Raw genomic sequence first — 23,281 nt, forward strand, 5'->3', positions numbered from 1 at the left:
ATAGTATATACTATATATATTATATATAAGGCAACATTTATAATTTTCATTTAGTTAAAGCTGAAGTAGTAAAAAAAAAACACACATACACACACAAAAAAAATCATTTTATTTCAGCCTGTTGCCAAGGCAACATTTATAATTTTCATTTAGTTAAAGCTGAAGTAGTAAAATAACTAAAACTATCCATGAAACCAAAACTATCCATGAAACCATGAAAAAATTGTTACTTGAATCAAAATAGTAAATATATATATAAATCCTCATATTTTATATAATTTTGCTTGTTTCTTAATTTAAGAATATTTAGATGTTTGTACAGGAGGGCAAATCAAAAATACCGCTTTGAAGTGTGGACATCAGTGTTATTTTATCACTGATATACGATTATAGATTTATCAATATTTTGGATTGTTTTTATTTTCATCTTTTCTGTTTTCATTTTAATTTTAGTTAAAGTTTTATTAATTTTGTTGTTTGTTTTTGTCATTTTATATATATGTCTATATAGTTTTATTTATTTTATCAGTTTTAGTTTTGGTTATTTTAGTAAATAATTTTAACTGAAACTAAATTAAAATGAGAAATGCTGCTTCGGGAATTAGCTGAAATATTTCATTGTATTTCATTTAACATTTATTTTATTTTTAAGCACAAAAAAAATGTTTTTTATTAGCTTTAATTTTAGTTTCAGTCATAGTTAACTGTAATGGTGGACATTCTTTATGTTCCACATGAACGACATGAGGGTGAGTAAATGATGACAGAAGGACCATTTTCAGGTTAAGGTTTCCGGATATTCAGACTTACTTCTTGTCCTGAATCTGGATGCGGCTCCAGTAGAGCGGTTTCATGGGGCAGGCCGGTTCGACAGCTGGTTTACGCGGCGCATTCTCAGTCGACTGTCCGAATCCAAACCCGCCAAAAACTGGAGGCGGAGGAGGAGCGCCACATCCCGGCATGGGTGGAGGAGGGGGCGGGGCTCCTGGAAGGCCGGGAGGGGGCGGAGGAGGCGGGGCTCCTGGTAGACCAGGTGGGGGCGGGGCTCCGGGGAGGGGTGGAGGAGGAGGCGGGGCTCCTGGGAGAGGTGGAGGAGGGGGCGGGGCATGTGCAAGTCCAGGTAAGGGTGGAGGAGGAGGAGGAGGAGGGGCAGAGCTTCCGGGAAGAGGAGGGGGAGGAGGAGGGGCGGAGCTTCCAGGAAGAGGAGGAGGTGGTGGTGGAGGAGGGGCGGAGCTACCAGGTAGAGGAGGAGGGGGAGGAGGCAGTCCTGGACCCACGCCCAAACTCATGCTGATGGAGTCCAGGTCCAGTTTTTTGGGCGGGCTGGAGCTGGAGCCCGGCGCTGGTCTGGCCCCGTCTCCCTCGGGGGTCTTGATGAAGGTCTCGCGGTCTGTCTGGACGCACACGTTACGGAAGCTTTTAGGTGGCTGGTCGTCTTCGGTGGAGACGCAGATGTCCTGCAGCTCACCGTGCTCCCGTACAGTATTATACGCCCGCTCCCTCTGCATCCTGCTGATGAGCGACTCCAGACGAGACACGACCTCCGCATGCTCCCCTCGAACCCGGAAGATCTGCAGCTCGAAATCCGCCTGGAGTTACACGCACACAAACGACAAATAATTACTATTAGTACTATTAGTAATACATCAGGGTTATCATCGTTAATTAAAATTAAACTAAAATACATTTAAAAAAAAAAAAAAAAATTGGTTTTATTTAAGCTAGTTACCAAGGAAACATTTATCATTTTCGTTTAGTTGTTTATCTTAGTTTAAATAATAATTTACAAAGAATAATGAAATAATAATAATAAATAATAAAAATGAATAAAAACCATATACACATATTTAAAAAAAATAAATCTAATGAAAAAAAAACATCAAAATTACTAAAGTATTAACTTAAATTAAAAGCAAAATATGAAACAAAAAAATCAAAATATTAAAGAAGTATATATAGACTTTTTTTTTTAAATCGCAAAATTAAAAAAAAAAAATCTAATAAAAATTAACAAAAAACCCCCCAACTTTAAACTTTAAATCAAATTAAAATAAAACAAAACAAAAAATAATTCAAAATACTAACAAAAACTATAGACATATTGGGAAAAAATCTAATAAAAACGACACAAACAAGCCACAAAATTACTAAAACTTTTTACAAAATTAAATGAAATAGTGAAAATATAAAAAATAAAAAAATCACAACTAATAAAAAAAACAAAATTACTGAAAAATCTAAAAAAAAAAAAAAAAAAAAAAAAAAAAAAAAAAACAATTCAAATTTTTAATAAAAACTATAATAGAATATTAATGATGCTAAAATAACACTGCAATACATAGAATGCAAAACTTTTTTTTCTTTTTTTTTCAACAAACATCGAACAGATGCAAAATGACAGAAGATAAGTGCTGTTTATGAAAACTGATGTATCAAAAATGCATCAAAATGAAGTGAGTTTACAATTAAAACAAGAACAAATATCTGCCAACGGGGTCAGAATAATTAATATTTTAACTTTTAATTCAGTGTAAATAAGTTCAGTTAAGTTTTCTGACCCCATTGGCAGATATCTGTTCTTGTTTTAATCGTAAACTTACTTCATTTTGATGCATTTTTTAGAAAACATCAATCAGTAAAATCAATATATATGTTTACAATTACAACCTGTGGAGGTTAAATGCTCTTCTTGAAGAAAACAAATGATAATATTTCATTAAAATATCTACTTAATCTATTGTGTTAATTTAGTATTATTGAAATAGTTTGATATTTTTTTTTACTATTTTGAATTGATTTTTTAAATATATTTTCTGATTTCATTTTAACTTTTGTTAAAGTTTTTTTTAATATGTCTATGTAGCTTTAATACATTTTTATTCTAGTTTGAGTTATTTTAATACATCAGATTAAATTGTATTAATATTTTTAACTTTATTTATTTTATGATATTACATATTTCCATATAAACACTATTATAATTATTATTAAACTTAATTTAAAAATAAATATATATATTTATTTATTTATTTATTTATTTATTTTTACATATGTCTATATAGTTACTATACATTTTTATTTCAGACTTAGTATTAAACTTAGTGAAATTAGCCTTGGAAACGAGCTGAAATAAATAAAAAAAAGTTGTACTTTTTTATATACATTTTATTTTATTTCAAGTTTTTTATGTTTTTATTTATCTATAATAACCCTGTAATTCAGAAACAGCTCATACTGCATCAGTGACATTGGTTTCAAAGGCTGTTTCTTTCTCCCTCAGATTCTGTCACAGACAGACTGAGATCTGGAGGCTGAACACACAGGGCTGGATCATACCGTCTCTCAGGACATCTAGTGTTTTCTGTCAGTACTGCAGGATTTTCACTCACATGCAGCTTCTCCAGCTCCTCTTTACACTCTCTCTTCAGCTGCAGGAGAGCGGCCTGGTGCTCTGAAACACACAAAACAACATTCACAGAGAGAGAAACACACACCACTACCATACATGAGCTCAGTTCTGCATCAGCTTCCTCTCCTCTCCTCCTGCAGTGAAGAAAGAGTACAGAGCTGTGAAATGATCGTGGGGGTTAAAGTTCAGCGCATTAGGAAAGATTAAAGATCGCTCAGAACCTGACGAGAAATCTCAAACTCTGGGTTCTGCTTTTCACAAGAAGAGAAGAGAAAAGAGAAGAGTCTGGATAAAAGTGTCTCTGAAATTAATACATGTCAATGCAAATCGATAAGAAAAAAAGAGAAAGAAATAGAAAATAGAAAAGAAAAGTAAAGAAAATTAAAAATGCAAATAGAAAAGAAAAGAATCTGAATTAAAGTGCTAAATTAAATGTAAATGTAAATAGAAAAACTAAAATAAATATGAAACAGAGAAGAGTCTGGAAAAAAGCATCTGCTAAAAGAAAAGTAAAGAAGAATCTGGATAAAAAATTTTATGAAATTAATAAATGTAAATGCAAAAAGAAAAGAGTGAACAAAAGTGTCTGTTAAATTAATAAATGGAAATAGAAAGGAAAGGAAAATGTAAATAGAAAAAAGGAAAATAAAAATGAAAAATGAAAAAGAGAAGAGTCTGGATAAAAGCAAATGAAGAAATTGTGAAATAAATAATGAAATAAGACATTTCAGAGATCTCCTTTTCCTTTTAAAAGAATTGATCTTTCTATCATATTCAATGTAAAGCTCATTAAAACTTTATGCAACAGACTCTGAGTATTTACACAAGCTAATTAAATGCATGTAATATGAGGTGAGAGAGCACGTGTGTGTTTAATGAAACACACACACACACACACACACACACACACACACACACAGCTGATCAGTCAGAGTGGCTGGTATACTGTTACTGTTAACTGGCTTTGTCTAATTAGATGAATGAAGCTCCTGTGTTTAGTCCTTCAGATGAAGCTTTTCAGAGCCGCGAGACCACACCGGACCAATACAAGACTCACCGGCTTCAGTGTAGCGCAGGCCCACCTTCTCCTCTCCGTCCTCTCTAGGTGGAGGCCAGACGGCCTGCAGACGGCCAGGGGTTCGGTCCTCACCGTCAGACGGAGACGTGACCTCAGACTGAGCACAGACACAGAGATTAACGTTAACTCCATTCCATTCACTACTCATATTTAATACTCCAGAACTAACCAAAACGAACAGAAAGTCACATTCATTTATAAAGTCACACCATACTGCAGATCATCACTTATCAAACTGGCTTTGGTGAGTAAAATAAAACTTAACTTCATCACACTTAACAAATCAAACTGTAAGAGAGACAATCTCCAGCAAAACATCTGATCATCTGTGCTGGTTTTAAATCATCTGTATGAGAGATACTCATTATAAAAACAATTAAATGACAAATAAAAAAAAAAAAAAAAAATTGCAGTATTTCTATTTTTATAGGGGCAAAATGCACAGTGTTCATTGCCTGTAAACAAAATTAGTAATTAATTAACTAACTAACTTTCTATTGCCAGTAACTTATTTCAGTTAAATTCACTGATGTGTTACAAAAAAGTAAATTTGGACCCTTAAAATCAGACAAAAACAGAAAAATATAATAATAGTAAAATAATAATAATAATAATAATAATAATAATAATAATAATAATAATAATAATAATAATAGTAAATTTATATTTTTTATTAACATTTGTTTGGACGCTTAAAATCAAATAAAACAGAAAAACATAAATAATTATGACAAACAATAAATAAATAAATAAATAGTATTTCTATTTTTACAGGCACAAAATTAACTTTTCTTTGCCTTCAAAAAAAATATTTGCCAGTAAATTTTCTTGAATAAATTCGCTGACGTGTGTAGTGGTTGACCCTTAAAATCAGATAAAAAAAGAAAAATATAATATTAATAAAATAATAATAATAATAATGATAGATTTAGTCAATAAAATTTTTTATTAACATTTGTTTGGACCCTTGAAATCAGATAAAACCGAAAAACCTACATAAAAATAACAAACTAACTATTCTATTTTTACAGGGACAAAATTAACTTTTCTTGCCTTCGAAAAATATTTATTGCCAGTAAATTTTCTTGAATAAAGTGTGTAGTGGTAAAAACAGATAAAACAGAACAAAATCTACAAATAAATAACTAGTGTAAGTATGATGCTAGAAACGAACCACACTCTTTGAATTTATTTGATTGATGAAGCATGACGAGGGCTTAATTAAGGAAGGACCGCGTGGATCAATCATCTGTAACATACTTTCTCCTCAGTAGGACTCTTGGAGTCATCGACCGGAGCTTTACTCAGCTGTCTCTCAAAGATGGACCTCAGCAGCTCTTTCTCGTTCTTCTTCTTCCTCCGCACAGCGTCCAGATCCAGCGCTGCCTCCGCAGGATCCTTCTTCGCAGGTTTCGAGCTGAATAATCTGGATTTCACAGCATCAAATGACGACTCCGTCGCAGTTTCACCAGCGCTGGGATCCGGAGTCTGGGGTTTATCCTCGTTCTGTTGGACTTTCTGCAGCAAACCAGTGATTTCAGACAGACCTCTGGGTTGGTTTTTCTTCTTAGTGACGCCGCTGCCGGTGGGTTGTTGGAGTTTGGTTTTGTTGACGTGTTGTTTGAGGCTCAGGAGCGATCGATCCGCGTCCCGCTGTTTGATTTCTGCAAGCGTGTCCCTCTCGTCTCCGAGCGCTCCTTTCTTCAGCACCCGTATCCCGCTGAACAGAGCCGGCAGCTGGTGTCTGCTGTCCTGTTTGGAGTCTTTTATCGGAGAAGAGAACGCCGTCTCTGAAAGATCTGAGGAGGGTAAAACAGAAGCTGGACTCTCCGTCTCTGTTTTTTGGGAATCGGTCGGAGATGTCGGATCTGCTCCGGAATTCCCTTCTTGGTTTGAATCACCTGAAACCAAAGAAGCATCCTCACCTGCGTCATGTGACTCAGGAACAGGTTTGAGACGAGGAACGAAACTTCTGTTCAGTAATTCTGACGCTGAATCTACTCTATGAACGCTCCGAGACGGCACTTCTTTTCTGGAATTGTCTGACGAACGAGAGAAATCCAGCGAGCGGTTGAGTTTCGCGTATGGACCTGTCCGGCTCAGAATGGAAGCGTCTTTAAGCGATCTCTCCACGAGACTCTCGGCTTTGACAACGAACGGCTCGAGTCTGTCCGCAGATCCTTCATGCTCCCTGTCAACGACAACAAGATTTAAAGCAGGGTTTTACACTCACAGTTACCAAAATTCACACTGCAAAAAAAAAAAAAAAAAAAAAAAAAAACAATACTTGTTTTCCAGTACAATCATCTAAACATTCGGAAATCGAGATATAATAGAGGATACATTATTATTTATTTTGTTATATTATTATTTTATTATATATATATAATATAATATTATATTATTTTATTTGTTTATTTATTTTGAGGGGAAAAGCATCCAAATAAAGTGAGGTTTTGCTTAAAACAAGAAAAAATACTCAAAGTCAGAGGAGTGTGATAATCCTAACTAGTCTGCTTATAATAATCTATGAATAATAAATAGTATACAAACAATAATCTATGAATAATCTATAATAGAAATAATCTTGTTTCCCCTTTGAATTAACCCTAATTATTGTGTGCAATTTTCCTTTTCCTGAAAATGCAAGTTAATGTTAAAGTATTGGACTAAAACGTACAACTTCCCCAAAAATTTGGATTTTTTTGTTTTTGTTTTATTATTATATTTTTTCTGACAAGCTAGTAACTTGTTAATTATGATAACAACATGCTAGTTACTCGCTAATCATGCTAGAAACATGTTAGCAACATGCTAGTTACTTGCTAATCACGATAACAACATGCTAGTTACTTGCTAATCATGCTAGAAACATGTTAGCAACATGCTAGTAACTTGCTAATCACGATAACAACATGCTAGTTACTTGCTAATCATGCTAGAAACATGTTAGCAACATGCTAGTAACTTGTTAATCATGCTTGAAACATGCTAATGACATGCTATTATCTTGTTAATCATGCTAGAAACATGTCAGCGACATGCTAATAATGTGCTCATCATGTTAGCAAATGCTAGTTACTTGCAAATCATTCTAACAACATGCTAATCATGCTAGAAACATGCTAGCCACATGCTAGTAACTTGTTTATCATGCTAGCTACATGCTAGTTACTTGGTTATCATGTTAACAGCATGCTAGTTACTGGCTAATCATGCTAACAACATGCTAGTAACATGCTAATCATCCTAGAAAAATGCTAGCAACATGCTAGTATCTTGCTAATAATGCTAGAAACATGCTAGTCACTTGCTTATGATGCTAGCAACATGCTAGCTATTTCCTAATCATGCTAGCAACATGTTAGTCACTTGCTAATAATGTTAACAACAAGGTAGTCACTTGTTAAGCATGCCAGTAACAGGCTAATCATGCTAAAAACATGCTAGAAACATGTTATCAACATATATCCAATCTATCAACATTTTCAAACTTCAGGCTTTTACAACTGCTTCAAACTTTCAGGCTAGGCTTTCTCAAGCCAACCTACAGTTTGTCTTGACAAACTTTTTTTTATCTAGTTATTATTATTATTTCATTATTATTATTTACACTTGTGGCATTGCTGGTCAAAAATTACCCACATAAATGATCCCAAAAATTGCTTATTATTTTATTACTAATATTATTAAATATTTTTTGTTTTATGTCTTTTTATTTTTTCGTTATGCTATATTATTACCAAATCTTTGATTCAATATATATTCTTTCAATAAGCACAGGTTTGGGATTTCTTCCAGGAACTGATTGATCGTAGGCAAAAACTGAGGTGCATGAGCTCATATCAATGAACCGTACGATCAACCAGTTCCAAAAAGAAGCACAAAACAATCCAACATCTGCTGATAATACAGCATAACGAAAGATTTACAAACAACTTTTAAAAGGCCATTTTGAGCCAGGAAGACCACAGTTTAAGCACAGCACAAGGGTTAAGTTTATGTTTATAAAGATATTAATAAAAACTCACTTAATTTTGGTAAATTTTTTCAGAAAACAAGAATTATATGGGGTGTTTACATGACTGCAAACTTTTGAAAACATGCAAATTTTTTACCACTATCGTCTTAATGTAGACTACAATAAAGTGAACTAGTGAAAACGGTGACGTCATGCATGTATGTGTTTCTTTACATGTTTCTTTACAAAGTGACATCGCCATTTACTGGCCTGGCATCAGTAATACAGTTTTTGAGTCTGGATTTTTTTTTCCGGATCCATGCAAATAGGGAATATATTAATGTCTGTACATGAAAAACGCAAAGGAAAAATGTTCTGTTTGTATTACACTGCTGTCATATAAACGTACCCTTATTTAAGTGCTTTGATTATCTGAACTGTCTCCAAAGTTGAGTTTCCATGATTTATTTTGCTATTTCTGTGCTGCTACTTTGATGCAGTCTGTACTCTATAAAGCCCTATAGAAATAAAGCTATCATTTTGCTTCAAGCTAATGTATCTCGATTTAAGAATATTTTTTTACTGGAAAACAAGGAAAAACATTTTATTTTATTTTTTTTGCAGTGTGGTGGTTCCTCTGAGGTGACCTCATCACCTGACCTTTCCTGAATGCTTGTCGCGTCTTCCTCATCGTCGATGTACGTCTCCACCCTGATCACCTGCACCAGACACGGATCAGAGTCCAGCTCCACATTTTCCTCCAAACCACCTCCAGATTTCAGGCTCAAAGGATCTACTGCTCCAATATGACCACTAGCATCTTCATCTGACAATGTTCGGAATGATGTCAACACAGCCGGCGTCTGATCTGACTCGAGGAACCTTGAAGAGGTCCTAGTGTGGTCTGGATCCATAATCGTGTTTACATTGAATCCTATGAAGTGTAATCCAATAGCTGCATAGTTGGTGTGGTTTTAACCAGAGAAAACAAAAGGTTTTTGTGCATGAAAATCCCAGGGTTTCTCTCTCTCTCTCTCTCTCTCTCTCTCTCTCTCGCTCCAGTTCTAATGAGCTGCGAGCCGCTAAAGCATTTGGAAACACTTTTGTTCCATGCAGTTCCAGTGTGATTCTCAAACAAGAGAAAGAAAACAGAGAGTCTGAAGTATCTCAGTGTCGCACTAGTCCACTGAAAGAAAACTTACAGAACTAGCGGATACGACTTCCCTTAAACATTTTTTCCAAAGTTTTTTTTTGTTTCCAGAATGTGGCAGCATAGCACTTCCTGCTCCGGCAGAGTCCGTGAAGGCTTGAGTTTCTCCTGGAGAAAGTTCAGCTCTGTCTTTGGAGAGGAAGGAGTCACGCAGGTCTGATTACCTTTCCCTCTAACCACTCCCTCTGTCCCTGTTCTGCTGTGAACCTGGTAGAAATTCACCTGCGAGTGTCCGGTTACTCGAGCGCAGGAGCTGGAAATGCGAGGCAGGAATTCAGTCTCTCTCTCTCTTTGTAATCTCCTGCAGGGTCAGGTGAAGTGGGCGGAGCTGCACTATTACAACATTGGCTATAATCACCTCTTTGGCCAAGCCACTCTTTTGCTATAGGGCTGACCTGCAGTGCTTGAATACAGAATGAAGTGTGCAGCGAGAATCAGTGACCGTCTGCAAACTTCCTGTACAACTTCCAGTGGTGTGAGACTGGTTATAGTTAATTGGGGGGATGCATATGCATGGAATACATATAGAATACAATAAAAATATAAAATAAAATATATAAAACATAAGATAAAATATTTAAAATTTATTTTAAAAATATAAGGCGTATGCCACCCCCTGTTTATTATATAAAATGAAAAGAAAGCCTGACCCCTTATGTCACCTATGCAGCAGTACAAGTCAAGGTACATATATGCATATGTTCTGGGACTGTTCTAGAATTGAGATGTTTTGGTCCTCGGTGCAGGACATATTGACTGATCTTCTAAAGACTCAGATCCAAAAGGATCCACTGCTTTTTCTTTTGTTGGATGATTCCTCGCTATCACTGTCTGTCAATCAGATGAGAATTTTGTCTGCTGCCCTCACTGCTGCCAAAAAGGTTATCCTGAAACTTTGGTTTGAGCCATCTTTCCCAGCTACGTCTACTTGGATGTCCTATCTGCTGGACATTGCTCTTTTGGAGTGTACCACAGCTAAAGTGCATGGCGCCACCAGAAGGACAGTACAGTTTTGGTTGGACCTTGTTGAGACTTTATCAGACCTCTTGAAATCTTGAGAGGTATTGGTTATACCTCTAAACAAGGATTCCCCTCACTCTCTCTCTTTTTTTTTTTTTTTTTCCCTTATCTCTGTATCTTATGTATGTGGGCGGATCTTGGGCTTTGTTGTAAATAGTTATAAATCTAAATTAAGAAATAAAGAATCAAAAAAAAAAAAAAATTATTTTAAAAATATAATAAAAATATAAAAATGTATAAGTATTTAAAAAATGCATAAAATGCAAGAATATGCATAGAATACATATAGAATACAATAAAAAAATATAAAAATATAATAAAATGTATAAAACATAAAATAAAATATATAAAAATCTATTTAAAAAAATAATAAAAATATAAAAGTCTATAAGTATTTTAAATACTTGCAAAATATTTATATAACATGAACACAATACTTAAAATAATTTTTAAAAATGCATAAAATGAAAGAATATGCATAGAATACATATAGAGTACAATAAAAATATATAATCAAATATATTAAAAAAAAAATCAAAATATATATATATATATATAATATATATATATATATATATATATATATAAATATAATAAAAAGATAAAAATCTATATGGATTTTAAATATTTGCATAATATTTATTTAACATTAACATAATACTTAAAAATGAATAAAAATGTAAAATTAACCAAAATATCATCAGAATATAAGTATACATGTTTATATAATTTTTCTATAGCATTAAAAAATCTAATAAAATAATAGTCTTCTTTCTCAAACACGTGTCTTTATCAGGTCTGAGCACATTCAGCTCCAGAAGACAAACGCTCCGGTCGTCACGGTGATCTGGCAAAGATCCCACAAAAGTTCACGGACTGTTTGTTTGTTCCCGGATGAAAGGAAATTCATCCCAAAGAGAAGTGTCTTAATGAAACAACCGCAACATGTGACAAAGATCGGTTCAGAGCTGAAACTAGTCCTTCTACCGAAACAAGAAAATGCAGCCATATGCAGACATCTAGATTTAACCGCTGAATTAGTTCTGCGTGTGCAGTGGCCTAAATTAGTGCGGCTGGCTCGTAACCAGTCCGGGCCTCTTCTGAGCTCTTCTTATGTAAGAGAACCAGCGCTTATGAGGACGGAGAGCAATTACTGACGCCTGCTTCTTGAGTCATAAAAACAAGAAACAGTCTAAATTGTGTTTACATTCAGTTTAGGTAGAAAAAGTGGCATTTATTTAAAGTGCATTTTTACCATGGTTTCAGTTTGTGTAAAAGCATATAACACTCCCCCTTAACAACAGTGTTTAACATTTTCACCTGACAGCAGTGTTAATGTGCAAAACATAAAACATAAACATTAAGAAAAGGACATCACAAGTTGTCTTTATTTACAGTAAGCAAACTGAATTAAACACTGACAAACAAAGGTTTTTCGTTTTATCTTGAACTTATCTTCTAAGTGAATATTATACATTCATTTTTTTTAATCATTTTTATTCTTTGCTTTTATTGTTATTTAATTTTTTATGCATGCTATTTTTATTTCTAATGTCTGTTGTGATAAAAGTTTTTACATAAAGCATAAGCAATTTTTGCCATTGTGTATATTATGTATATCTATATAAATAAACTTACCTTACCTATTATAAACAATTTAGCTTTTCATGGTGAAATAAAGTTGTAAAAAGTCAATAAAACAAAAAATAAATACATACTTTTTTTTTTTTGCTTTGAAGGAATGTTTTTTGTCTTTGGGAAAATTAATATTAAATCAGAACCAAACCATAAATACTGTATAATTTGAGAAAAACTAATAAAATTTGACTTAACAAGAGTATTTTTTTTAAAAGTTGGACCAAAGTATATTTGGTCAGTGTTGTGAATAGAGTCTGACTCGAGTCTATAAATAACTTATCAGGGAAAGTTACTGTCTATTGTTGATGCTACTGAGAACAACAATGACAAACTACCACAAAGGCTCCGGAGCTGGAGTAAAAGCAGTTAGTTTAACCTGTAAGACCAGATAACATAAAATAACAGGCGCGTCACGGGTGTGTCGGTATACTGAAACTTCAATAAAATTGACTGATGTGAAACACACACACACACACACACACACACACACACACACAAACATAAGAGACAGTGTCTCCTGTGAACCCAGGTAACAATGAATGTTCTCAGAATAGTGTTAATATTCTTAATGAAAAGTATGACGAAATATGTTCGTTGACAAACTTTTTTTCCCATGACTGAGAAAATATGACAATAAGGTCAATAAACGATAACTGTGACTTTATCAACATGCAATATCATTGAAGATTAAAGACTAGACTAAAATGTACAGTATTTTAAAGAATAAAAACTAATTTCGTTGACAAAAGTAGACAAAATATAATTGTAGACCTCTACTGCACGTGTGCGGTTGCCAGATACCAAGAGTTCAAATCCGCAAATCAGAGCTTTTCTGTTAAAAGGATACATTTTCTGCCCGTGTTTTGCTTCTTTTTTTTTTTTTTTTTTGTATTTGTGCTACCATGCACTCGTTCTTCAGTACAGAAGTGCTGACGATGATCTGAAAGCACAATAAACAAGCTGAAGTTCAGCAATAAAAGCGTCCTTCAGCCGGTCTGTGTTCTGTCACGAGATCTCGACTGTTTCATTTGTGATTTGTTTGCTGAATAAATGCACTAAATGCACCCAACCACTGAGAAACATTACTGCCATTTGGAATTATTGGAATTACTATCAGGAATTTTAATGTGAATTTGAATGTTTTTTTGTTTGTTTTTGCCAGTTGTCATAATGCAGACAGAGAGAGTGCTTATCTAAGTCTTTGATATTAATTTATATATTAAACAGCCTGTAATAAATCAGTACACTAGATTAGGTCAAATAAAGGCCACAGACGTAATAAACTACAATTGTAAGTTTTAAAGATAGAATTCAAAGAAAAAAGTCAGAATTGTGAGATATAAACTACAATTGTCAGACATAAAGCCAGAATTCAAAGAAAAATTCACAATTATGAGATATAAACTACAATTATAAGATATAAAGCCATAATTCAGTGAAAAGAGTCAGAATTGTGAGATATAAACTAGATTTGTCAGACATAAAGCCAGAATTCAGAGAAAAATTCACAATTATGAGATATAAACTACAATTGAAAGATATAAAGCCAGAATACAAAGTAAAAAGTCAGAATTGTGAGACATAAAGCCAGAATTCAGAAAAAAGTCTGATTTATGAGATATAAAATACAATTGTGAGATATAAACTACAATTGTGAGATATAAAGTCAGAATTCAGAAAAAGTCAGAATTATGAGATATAAACTACAATTGTGAGATATAAAGTCAGAATTCAAATAAAAAGTCAGAATTATGAGATATAAACTATAATTGTGAGATATAAAGTCAGAATTCAGAAAAAAGTCAGAATTATGAGATATAAACTATAATTGTGAGATATAAAGTCAGAATTCAGAAAAAAGTCAGAATTATGATATATAAACTACAATTGTGAGATATAAAGCCAGAATTCAAATAAAAAGTCAGAATTAAGAGATATAAACTATAATTGTGAGATATAAAGCCAGAATTCAAATAAAAAGAATAAAAAGTCAGAATTAAGAGATATAAACTATAAATGTGAGATATAAAGCCAGAATTCAGAAAAAAAGTCAGAATTATGATATATAAACTACAATTGTGAGATATAAAGCCAGAATTCAAATAAAAAGTCAGAATTAAGAGATATAAACTATAACTGTGAGATATAAAGCCAGAATTCAAATAAAAAGTCAGAATTATGATATATAAACTATAATTGTGAGATATAAAGCCAGAATTCAAATAAAAAGTCAGAATTAAGAGATATAAACTATAATTGTGAGATATAAAGCCAGAATTCAAATAAAAAGTCAGAATTATGAGATATAAACTATAACTGTGAGTTATGATAACAGCCAATGTGAGATTCAGAAAAAAAAGGTCAGAATAAGGATATAAAACTACAATTGTGAGATATAAAGCCAGAATTCAAATAAAAAGTCAGATTTAATAGAATAAACTATAACTGTGAGATATAAAGCCAGAATTCAAATAAAAAGTCAGAATTAAGAGATATAAACTATAACTGTGAGATATAAAGCCAGAATTCAAATAAAAAGTCAGAATTAAGAGATATAAACTATAACTGTGAGATATAAATCCAGAATTCAAATAAAAAGTCAGAATTATGAGATATAAACTATAACTGTGAGATATAAAGCCAGAATTCAGAAAAAAGTCAGATTATGAGATATAAATACAATTGGTGAGATAGTAAGCCAGAGTTCAATAAAAAGTCAGATTGGAGATATAAAACTAGAACTGTGAGATATAAAGCCAGAATTCAGAAAAAAAAAGTCAGAATTAGCGATATAAACTACAATTGTGAGATATAAAGCCAGAAAATTCAAATAAAAAGTCAGAATTATGAGATATAAACTATAAATATAAAACAAAAATTCAGAAAAAAGTCACCTAAAGTCAGATTATGAGATATAAACTATAACTGTGAGATATAAAGCCAGAATTCAGAAAAAAGTCAGAATTATGAGATATAAACTAAAATTGTGAGATATAAAGCCAGAATTCAAATAAAAAGTCAGAATTATGAGATATAAACTATAACTGTGAGATATAAAGCCAGAATTCAGAAAAAAGTCAGAATTATGATATATAAACTACAATTGTGAGATATAAAGCCAGAATTCAAATAAAAGTCAGAATTATGAGATTATAAACAACTATAACTGTGAGAGATATAAAGCCAGAATTCAGAAAAAAAGTCAGAATTATGATATATAAACTATAACTGTGAGATATACGAAGCCAGATTCAAATAAAAAGTCAGAATTAAGAGATATAAACTATAACTGTGAGATATAAAGCCAGAATTCAGAAAAAAGTCAGAATTATGATATATAAACTATAACTGTGAGATATAAAGCCAGAATTCAAATAAAAAGTCAGAATTATGAGATATAAACTATAATTGTGAGATATAAAGTCAGAATTCAGAAAAAAGTCAGAATTATGATATATAAACTACAATTGTGAGATATAAAGCCAGAATTCAAATAAAAAGTCAGAATTAAGAGATATAAACTATAACTGTGAGATATAAAGCCAGAATTCAGAAAAAAGTCAGAATTATGATATATAAACTACAAGTTGTGAGATATAAAGCCAGAATTCAAATAAAAAGTCAGAATTAAGAGATATAAACTATAACTGTGAGATATAAAGCCAGAATTCAAATAAAAAGTCAGAATTATAAGATATAAAGCCAGAATACAAAGAAAAAAGTCAGAATTGTGAGACATAATGCCAGAATTCAGAAAAAAAGTCTGATTTATGAGATATAAACTAAAGTTGTGAGATAAAAAAGCCAGAATTCAGTGAAAAAGTCAGAATTATGAGATATAAACTAGAATTGTGAGATATAAAGCCAGTATTTTTTAAACGGGCTTCTAACTGAATAAACATCAAGAATAAATGCAGAAGTCTATTATATGTTAATTTCATCCCAGAGCTGACTGACTCACTGCTATTCCGAGCTTGGGATTATACGGAGTGTCTCCGATGATGTCATCCTCTGGTGGCGTGATTCTCAGGAAGTCCAGGTGATCCGGTCTGCTGAGACGACGCAAAGCCTCCTGGGTAACGGATTCATCCGCATCCAGCATCCAGATGTCCTCCGTCCGCAACAGAGAGTTTTCTGCAGATGATTAAATGTTAACGTTGGGATAAGGAAATCTTGAATGAAGTCACTGCTTTAATGATAACAGCAATCATTAATGCAAAATAGTGATTGTGTGTCAGGATGTCTAAAATATATGTGTCTTTACTGATATTAAAGTCTCCCTGTGCTCCAACAGACTCTGATCTAATACATTAAAGCAGCTCTGAGGTCTGATATAATCAACACACACCATCAGTCATATATAATATCATTATGAATAATCACAGACCTGTCGTATTTTGTCCAGCTGAACAACACAACCTGAGGTCAGTAACAGTATCTGTCAGAACCAGAGCTGTCTCTCACTACAAGACATCACAGATGTTCTACAAGAACAATGAGTTTGATCCTGTACTTGTAATATTATTTAAAATTGGCTGCAGCAGATGTAAAAAAATAATAATTTTTTTTTTATTAAATTGCATTCATAGATTTAACGTTTATTTGGTCCATTATATATATATATATATATACATAAGACGTACCATTTTGTTCACATCAAATTAAATTTACAAAAAAGTGATTTTATATACACAGAAAGCATTTGTTTCCAATAAAATTTGTGAAAATATCTAAAAATGGGTGCAATAATGTACCATCTTCATTCAGTGTAAAATATATACTTATTTCTTTAAAAACGACATACTTTTTCTGACCTGTACTTATTGAAATATAAAAGAAAAGGTGATCATTTATTGTTTATTTAGTGATTATACAGCAAAATCTGGTATATGAACTATTGTTACACTGAACAAATATTTTTCTGTAAATCATGGTATGATAATATATATATATATATAAGCAATATCACACGAGTAGTAGTGCGATATGGCTGTAAATTGGCACGGCTGTGATTCGGCCATGGGTAATCACAGTGTGCCAATATACAGCAGTATCTCACGGCTACGAGTGTGATATTGCGTTTATACAACAGTTCGACGGCACGAGGGTGTAAATACATAAGAAAAACAACAACGGAGTGTCTTTAAAAAAAACTCTTTTGTGCAGAACTACTTCATTCCGCCACAGATTCAAATCTCAGTTTGACAGTTTATCAGCTGAGCTCAAGATCCGTTACAAATTCGAGAATGTTACTTTAGTAACAAAGAAACATTGAGTTGCTTCACTGAAAGCTTATCGATCACTGTATTAAAAGCTCTCTTTATTATGTATATATATATATATATATATATATATAATAAAGTATTATATATTATCCTTCGGCTCAGTCTCATATTCACAATAAAACATGAGTTTGAATGTCCAGTGAGGAAAGCGATATCTTTGTCCTACTATCCTTTCATCTGTTAAAGGTGAATTCTGATGACAGCGCTGCTACAGAGATACTATTGGAGAAAGTGTAACGGTCAACTTGGATCACGTGTCCCTTAATAACCAATCACATTACAGCCTTGACCTCACTGAATTTCAGCCAGAGTTGTGCGACACTCAATCGCTCTTTACGGATACCACAGGAATGAATGAGAAGTGACGTAAGCTGAAAGTTAGTTGTTGCATCCCAATTCGCCTACTTATACTATGCCCTAAAAGTATGTACTATTTTTGTGAAGAAAAAGCACATGCTTTTGAGCATGTATCAAAATAGTAGGTAAGTTTTGGGACATACTAATTCTATTTTTGGATATTATTCAGGATGGATAGTATCCGAATTGGGATGCAGAAAGTGACTTCTCTTATAAAACAGCATTTTTGTCTGTGTAAACTCTCAAAATAGTTCAATGCAAAAGTATTGTTTAGTGTAAAACATGTTAAAGATTAGCCTATTATTCCTCTTAAAATGCTGTTTATTCAGCGTAGTGAAGCCTCTCCTCCATTGACATCTATTTTAAAAAAGCCTCATGACAAAAATTGTAGTTAGAAACGTAATCCATTACATTACACATTTTAGGTAACATAATCAGACTACTTTCAGATCACTTTTGACCAAACTCATATTGACCGTTTTTCACATTAATTTGAATAGCATGAACTTGTGCCATATTGATATAAAAACAGAAAGAGTAAGAAAATATATTCCCTTCCATCAATAACATGAAGTGCATTAAACATTATATTAAGTCAAGGTTTCCCAAACTGGGTGTGTGAGGGAACTGTTTACAAGTTGAATGAAAAGCTAATAATTAATTAAATCATAAAAATGTTAAATTAAAACAAATAATTTGAAAAAATGAATTAAAAATTAATCACTTACTGATTTTTTTTTTATTTATGTCATGTGACCATTAACCAACATCAGAGAATCATGAACATCATATTCTTCATAAATAAAATATAAAATCCAAAATCTAATTGTAAATTAAAATAAAAATATATTAGATGAAAAAATACCAAAAAACAAGAAGTTATTGAAATTATAAAACTATTCATTTAAAATTCTAATAAAAACAAATGCCTTCCGAAGTAATACATGATAAAATAACTGACTCAGTGATAATTCAAATAAAAACGAATGTGTTTATCAGTAGTTGATGTAATGTTGATACACTTCTTAAACTGAATATAAAAAAATATATACTGTATACACATGCATACATACATACATAAACACATATATATATAATTCTGCATATAAAAATTATTATTGCATATTAAAAGTTAATTAAAAAAATTCAAGAATTATTGATCTGCGTGCGTGGTTCCTGTTCACAGTGGGCAGATTGCTGTTTTTGTGTCTTATACACAAGAACATTCAGCACTGTGTGTCTATATGTAGACTGTATATGAGACACAGTCAGTGAATGTTTGATGTGGAGCTGTATAATTCAGTGCTTTACTCGCTGACCTGAACACACAACATCGCTCTCTCTCTCTCTCTCTCCTGCTATATCTGTCTGAACAACTGATGGGTCACAGCACAGAAAAGAGTTGGAGAAATTATGAGTGAAGTAGTATCTTAATTCACACACATTTCCTGTGTGTGTGGCATTAAAAACACTACAGATCATGAGAATGAAGGCTGCGGTGATTAATCACGTCTCATTATGATAATGCATCTGCAGCCAGACCTCCAAACGCTGACTAAACGTCTGGTTCTGGTCCAAATGCACAGTCCAATTGATTGCATTTCTCTCAGGCTCAAACTCATGAAATTAAGATGCTCAGACAGAGCGACTCCAGCAGCACTCCTGCCATCAGTACTACAGTAAAATCACAGTGAAACAGAAGCAGCTGCACTGTTTTCACACTGTTTTCATCTGTGTGAATCATGCACTCAGCTAATGAACTCATCAGAAATCAGAAATGAAACAGCGCCACCATGTGAACACAAAACAACTTTCTCAGTAATTATAATGATCAGCTATTTAGATCAATGCAAAGCAGACCTCCATCTATTACTTGAGCAGCGAATGCTAATAACCAATGTTATTTTAGTATCAGCGACGTATTATTATATTTTTACACCATTATATTTCATTAATATTTTGAATTAGTTTTTATTTTTATATTTATATTTTCTTTCCATTATAACTTTAGTTTTTTTGTCATTTATATTAGTTATATATTTATTAATATTTACTAGTGTCTATATAGTTTTCATTACTTTTTATTTAGTTATTTTATTATTTTATTTTATTTAGTTTTATTTTAGTTTTAGTTATTTCAATACATTACGTTAACCTAAATGAAAATGATAATTTTTTCTTGGCAGCTAGGTGACATAAAATGCATCATTTAATTTAGTTGAAATTTATTTTAAGTAACAAAATTTTTTTATTTTAATTTTTTTTTTATTTTAGTTAACTATAATAACCCTGCTAACGCTGATTCCTATGAGACAGTGTGTTGCTCTTCCTCCAGGGGGCGCCGGTGGCTATTGAGACACATTCAGATCTCAGTCTTAATGTGTTGTTTTAGACTTTTGTATAGAATACAGTAGTTTAACTAAACTAAAACTAAACTTTTTAATCTATTAATTTAAAAGATTTGCATCTGACGTACAAATGCAGTCTGTGTAGGCCAGACCGGGGCTAGTTGTCACACTTTTTAAACAGCTTCTCTATGTCTGTTCATGAAGGGAGATCAGAGTAGAGTGTGTTAATAGAGCAGCTGTCAGATAGTGTGTGTGTGTGTGTGTGTGTGTGTGTGTGTGTGTGATGTCATATTACAGCACACAGATCTGTCAGTGTGTTTAACAGCCTCGGGCTGATTCACAGTGAATGAACGGAGCGGTTCAATACGTCTGTGCTGATGCTACCCTGATAATATGAGCTTGCATTAGAGATTATATTATATATACTCCTGTTTAAATTACTAGAGCCCTCCTGTTTTTGTGCCAAGCTGATTTTGAATTCAAAACGTATGATTTAAAATAATCAAGTTGATAATTAAGTTACCGCTGTAGAAGTTTACCCAACGATGATGACTTCTGCTTCTGAGAATCCGGAAATGTGAAAAGAGCTTGTAATGCTGTAAGCAAGAATTTCCCTTCATATGTGCATAAAGCGCCTCTATTGTGCAGATCATTTGCTTAAATGCAAATTTATCGCATCCTATCATCAACATCAGCACAGAACATACACAACAGCGTTCGTTTCACTGTACTTGCATTTTGACTTCAATGCAAACACCACAAACTAGCTTCCTCACTCTTCATCGCACCAAGAACGATAACTGTAAGGTTTTAATAATCTTTCTAAGAGAATAGTGGAGTTCATGATAACCACACAGAGGAGTGATATCAACGATGTCATCATTTTTCCAGATGATGAACGATAAAAACACTGACAGTCAATCGTAATCCATCCTGCTTTATAGAGCTCGAGCATTTAAAGCGCCAGACGACAAAACGGCACAGCGATTATAATTAACAGAACATTATAGTTATCATTATAATTATTGTTATTAGTGTGAACAGGCCTCGAGTCTAGAGTCTCGTCCTGAGCTCGTCTCATCTGTGAGACTGTAAATCAAAGTCAAATGAGGTGATGCAGGACAGAATCTGAATCAAAGGACCTTAAAACAATGTACTTCATTTAAGTAACTTTGCCTGGCATATTTCTCATGAACTACCTCAGTACGAATAAAAACACACCCAATAGTTGTCTACAGTAAGAGTGCGGTGCTAAAATGAATTCGATGAGCTAGTATTGAGATCTCTCGACTCCCTGAGACCTCGAGGAACTCTAGAGGAGATGTGTGTGAGATTCTTTCTTCTGGAGAAACATCTGTGAAGCAAACTAGGCTCCACTGAGTCTGTGTGAGGAACACCTGAGCCGTGCGGCGTGATGAACGCTCGCCTCTCTGTGTTCAGACTGAACTCATGCTCTGCTGTCTGTGTGATGAAGGACGACGTGAAGCTCGCAGTGAGCTCACATCAACCACAGACACACACATCAGACACGACAGACTCTGATCCAGCGCACAGTCCTCACGCAGAATCACTCCTGAGGGGTTTAACAGCTCGGTTTGTGGTTGCAGGCCGTTCTGAGTTGGACACAAATAGCTCAGGTGGGAAAATAAGTACCATGGTATCACCACAGTCCTGTTTTCTTTGAGACAGGGATCAATCAGTCCTTGTATCCCAATAAAATGTACACAATACCATTTCACATTGTGTGTGTGTGTTCCCTGCTGTGTGTGTGCACTTTGGATGGGTTAAATGCAGAGCACCAATTCTGAGTATGGGTCACCATACATGGCTGTATGTCACGTCACTTTCACGTCACAATACCATTTCAAAACTGCATGGGAACATTTAAAGATAGTTTATAGCAGCATCAGTTTATATATAAACCCTTGTTCACATACACACTGGTGTTTAGTGACGTGATGTGTAATTACCCGCTGCGCTTGACTCATTCAGCTCACCACACACACACTCAGAATCGTCCACTGCTGCATTTACACACACTCACATGTCAGGAGTGCCGTGTTTCCTACTGAATGCCAGACATGCCGAGCACGCAAGAAACGCAGAGGATCTTCAGTGTCTCTGTCTGTGTGTGATCAGTCTCATATGACCTCTGGACTGATTGTTTTATTTCATTACAGTGATGCTGAGCTGCTAGAACCAGTGCAAACCCAGACACAGGGATCGCTCTCACGACGCTGTTTTAAATGTTAGGACAAAGCGTTCTTAAAGGAGTAGTTCACTTCCAGAATAAAAATTTCTTGATAATTTACTCTCTCACCCTGGAACACCTCTAAGAAGCACCAAAAAAATCATTTATACATACATCCACCCCCTCCCTCACCAAAAAACACCATAATAAGAAAAAAAATCCTGCACGTTTTCATCAAAAAACTTAATTTCTTTGCGACTGAAGAAAGAAAGCCATGAACATCTCGGATGACACGGGGGAGAGTAAATTATCAGGAGATCTGGAAGTGAACTGCTCCTTTAAAGTAATGTTTATGGAATGTTCTTATAACTGTTTTAATATTTGATACACGTTCTCATAACGTTGAGAGAAAACGTTCTTAGAATTCTCTTATGATGAGAAGAACGTTCTCAATGCGGAGAGAAAACTCTGTTAGAATATTACAAATCAATTTCGGGTGAAAATAAAGTTAGTAGAATGTTGTAAGAAATGTTTAAAATAACGTTCTACATTCAAGAAGAAAACTGGGCATTTTAACGTTCTCAGAATATTACTAACACTTTACTTGTGTTTTAGTCCCAGTATTACTGCGAATGATTCTGAACGTTTGTCCATGAAGGATCCTCTATAAAGCACCGAGTAAAAATGATCAGGACTGATTCGTTACACGCTGGAGGTATTTATAGAGGTTTTATTGATTGATGAAATGCTCTAGTGTAATGGAGTATAGAGTAACACGAGCGTT

At 33.6% G+C, this 23,281-nt stretch overlaps 1 protein-coding gene across 3 annotated transcripts in view; it reads right to left on the reverse strand.

Annotated features, from left to right (window-relative positions):
- LOC109049011 (formin) overlaps positions 1-23,281 on the reverse strand; it is a 66,907-nt gene that overhangs the window by 38,582 nt on the left and 5,044 nt on the right. For 2 of the 3 annotated variants that reach the window (XR_006162088.1, XM_042773403.1), the window contains exons 2-5: positions 16,278-16,450; positions 4,467-4,584; positions 3,390-3,451; positions 811-1,589 (exon numbers count right to left, since the gene is read on the reverse strand). Coding sequence is in view for 2 of the 3 variants with exons in the window: in XM_042773403.1 (XP_042629337.1) it covers positions 811-1,589; positions 3,390-3,451; positions 4,467-4,584; positions 16,278-16,450 (1,132 nt within the window). In the remaining variant the exon portion in view is untranslated. Of the gene's footprint in view, positions 1-810; positions 1,590-3,389; positions 3,452-4,466; positions 4,585-5,747; positions 6,679-9,108; positions 10,134-16,277; positions 16,451-23,281 lie in introns of those variants that run through there. The other variant, XM_042773404.1, reaches the window with a different exon arrangement.

Source organism: Cyprinus carpio, chromosome A17 (genome assembly GCF_018340385.1).
Source record: "Cyprinus carpio isolate SPL01 chromosome A17, ASM1834038v1, whole genome shotgun sequence".
NCBI lineage: Eukaryota > Metazoa > Chordata > Actinopteri > Cypriniformes > Cyprinidae > Cyprinus > Cyprinus carpio.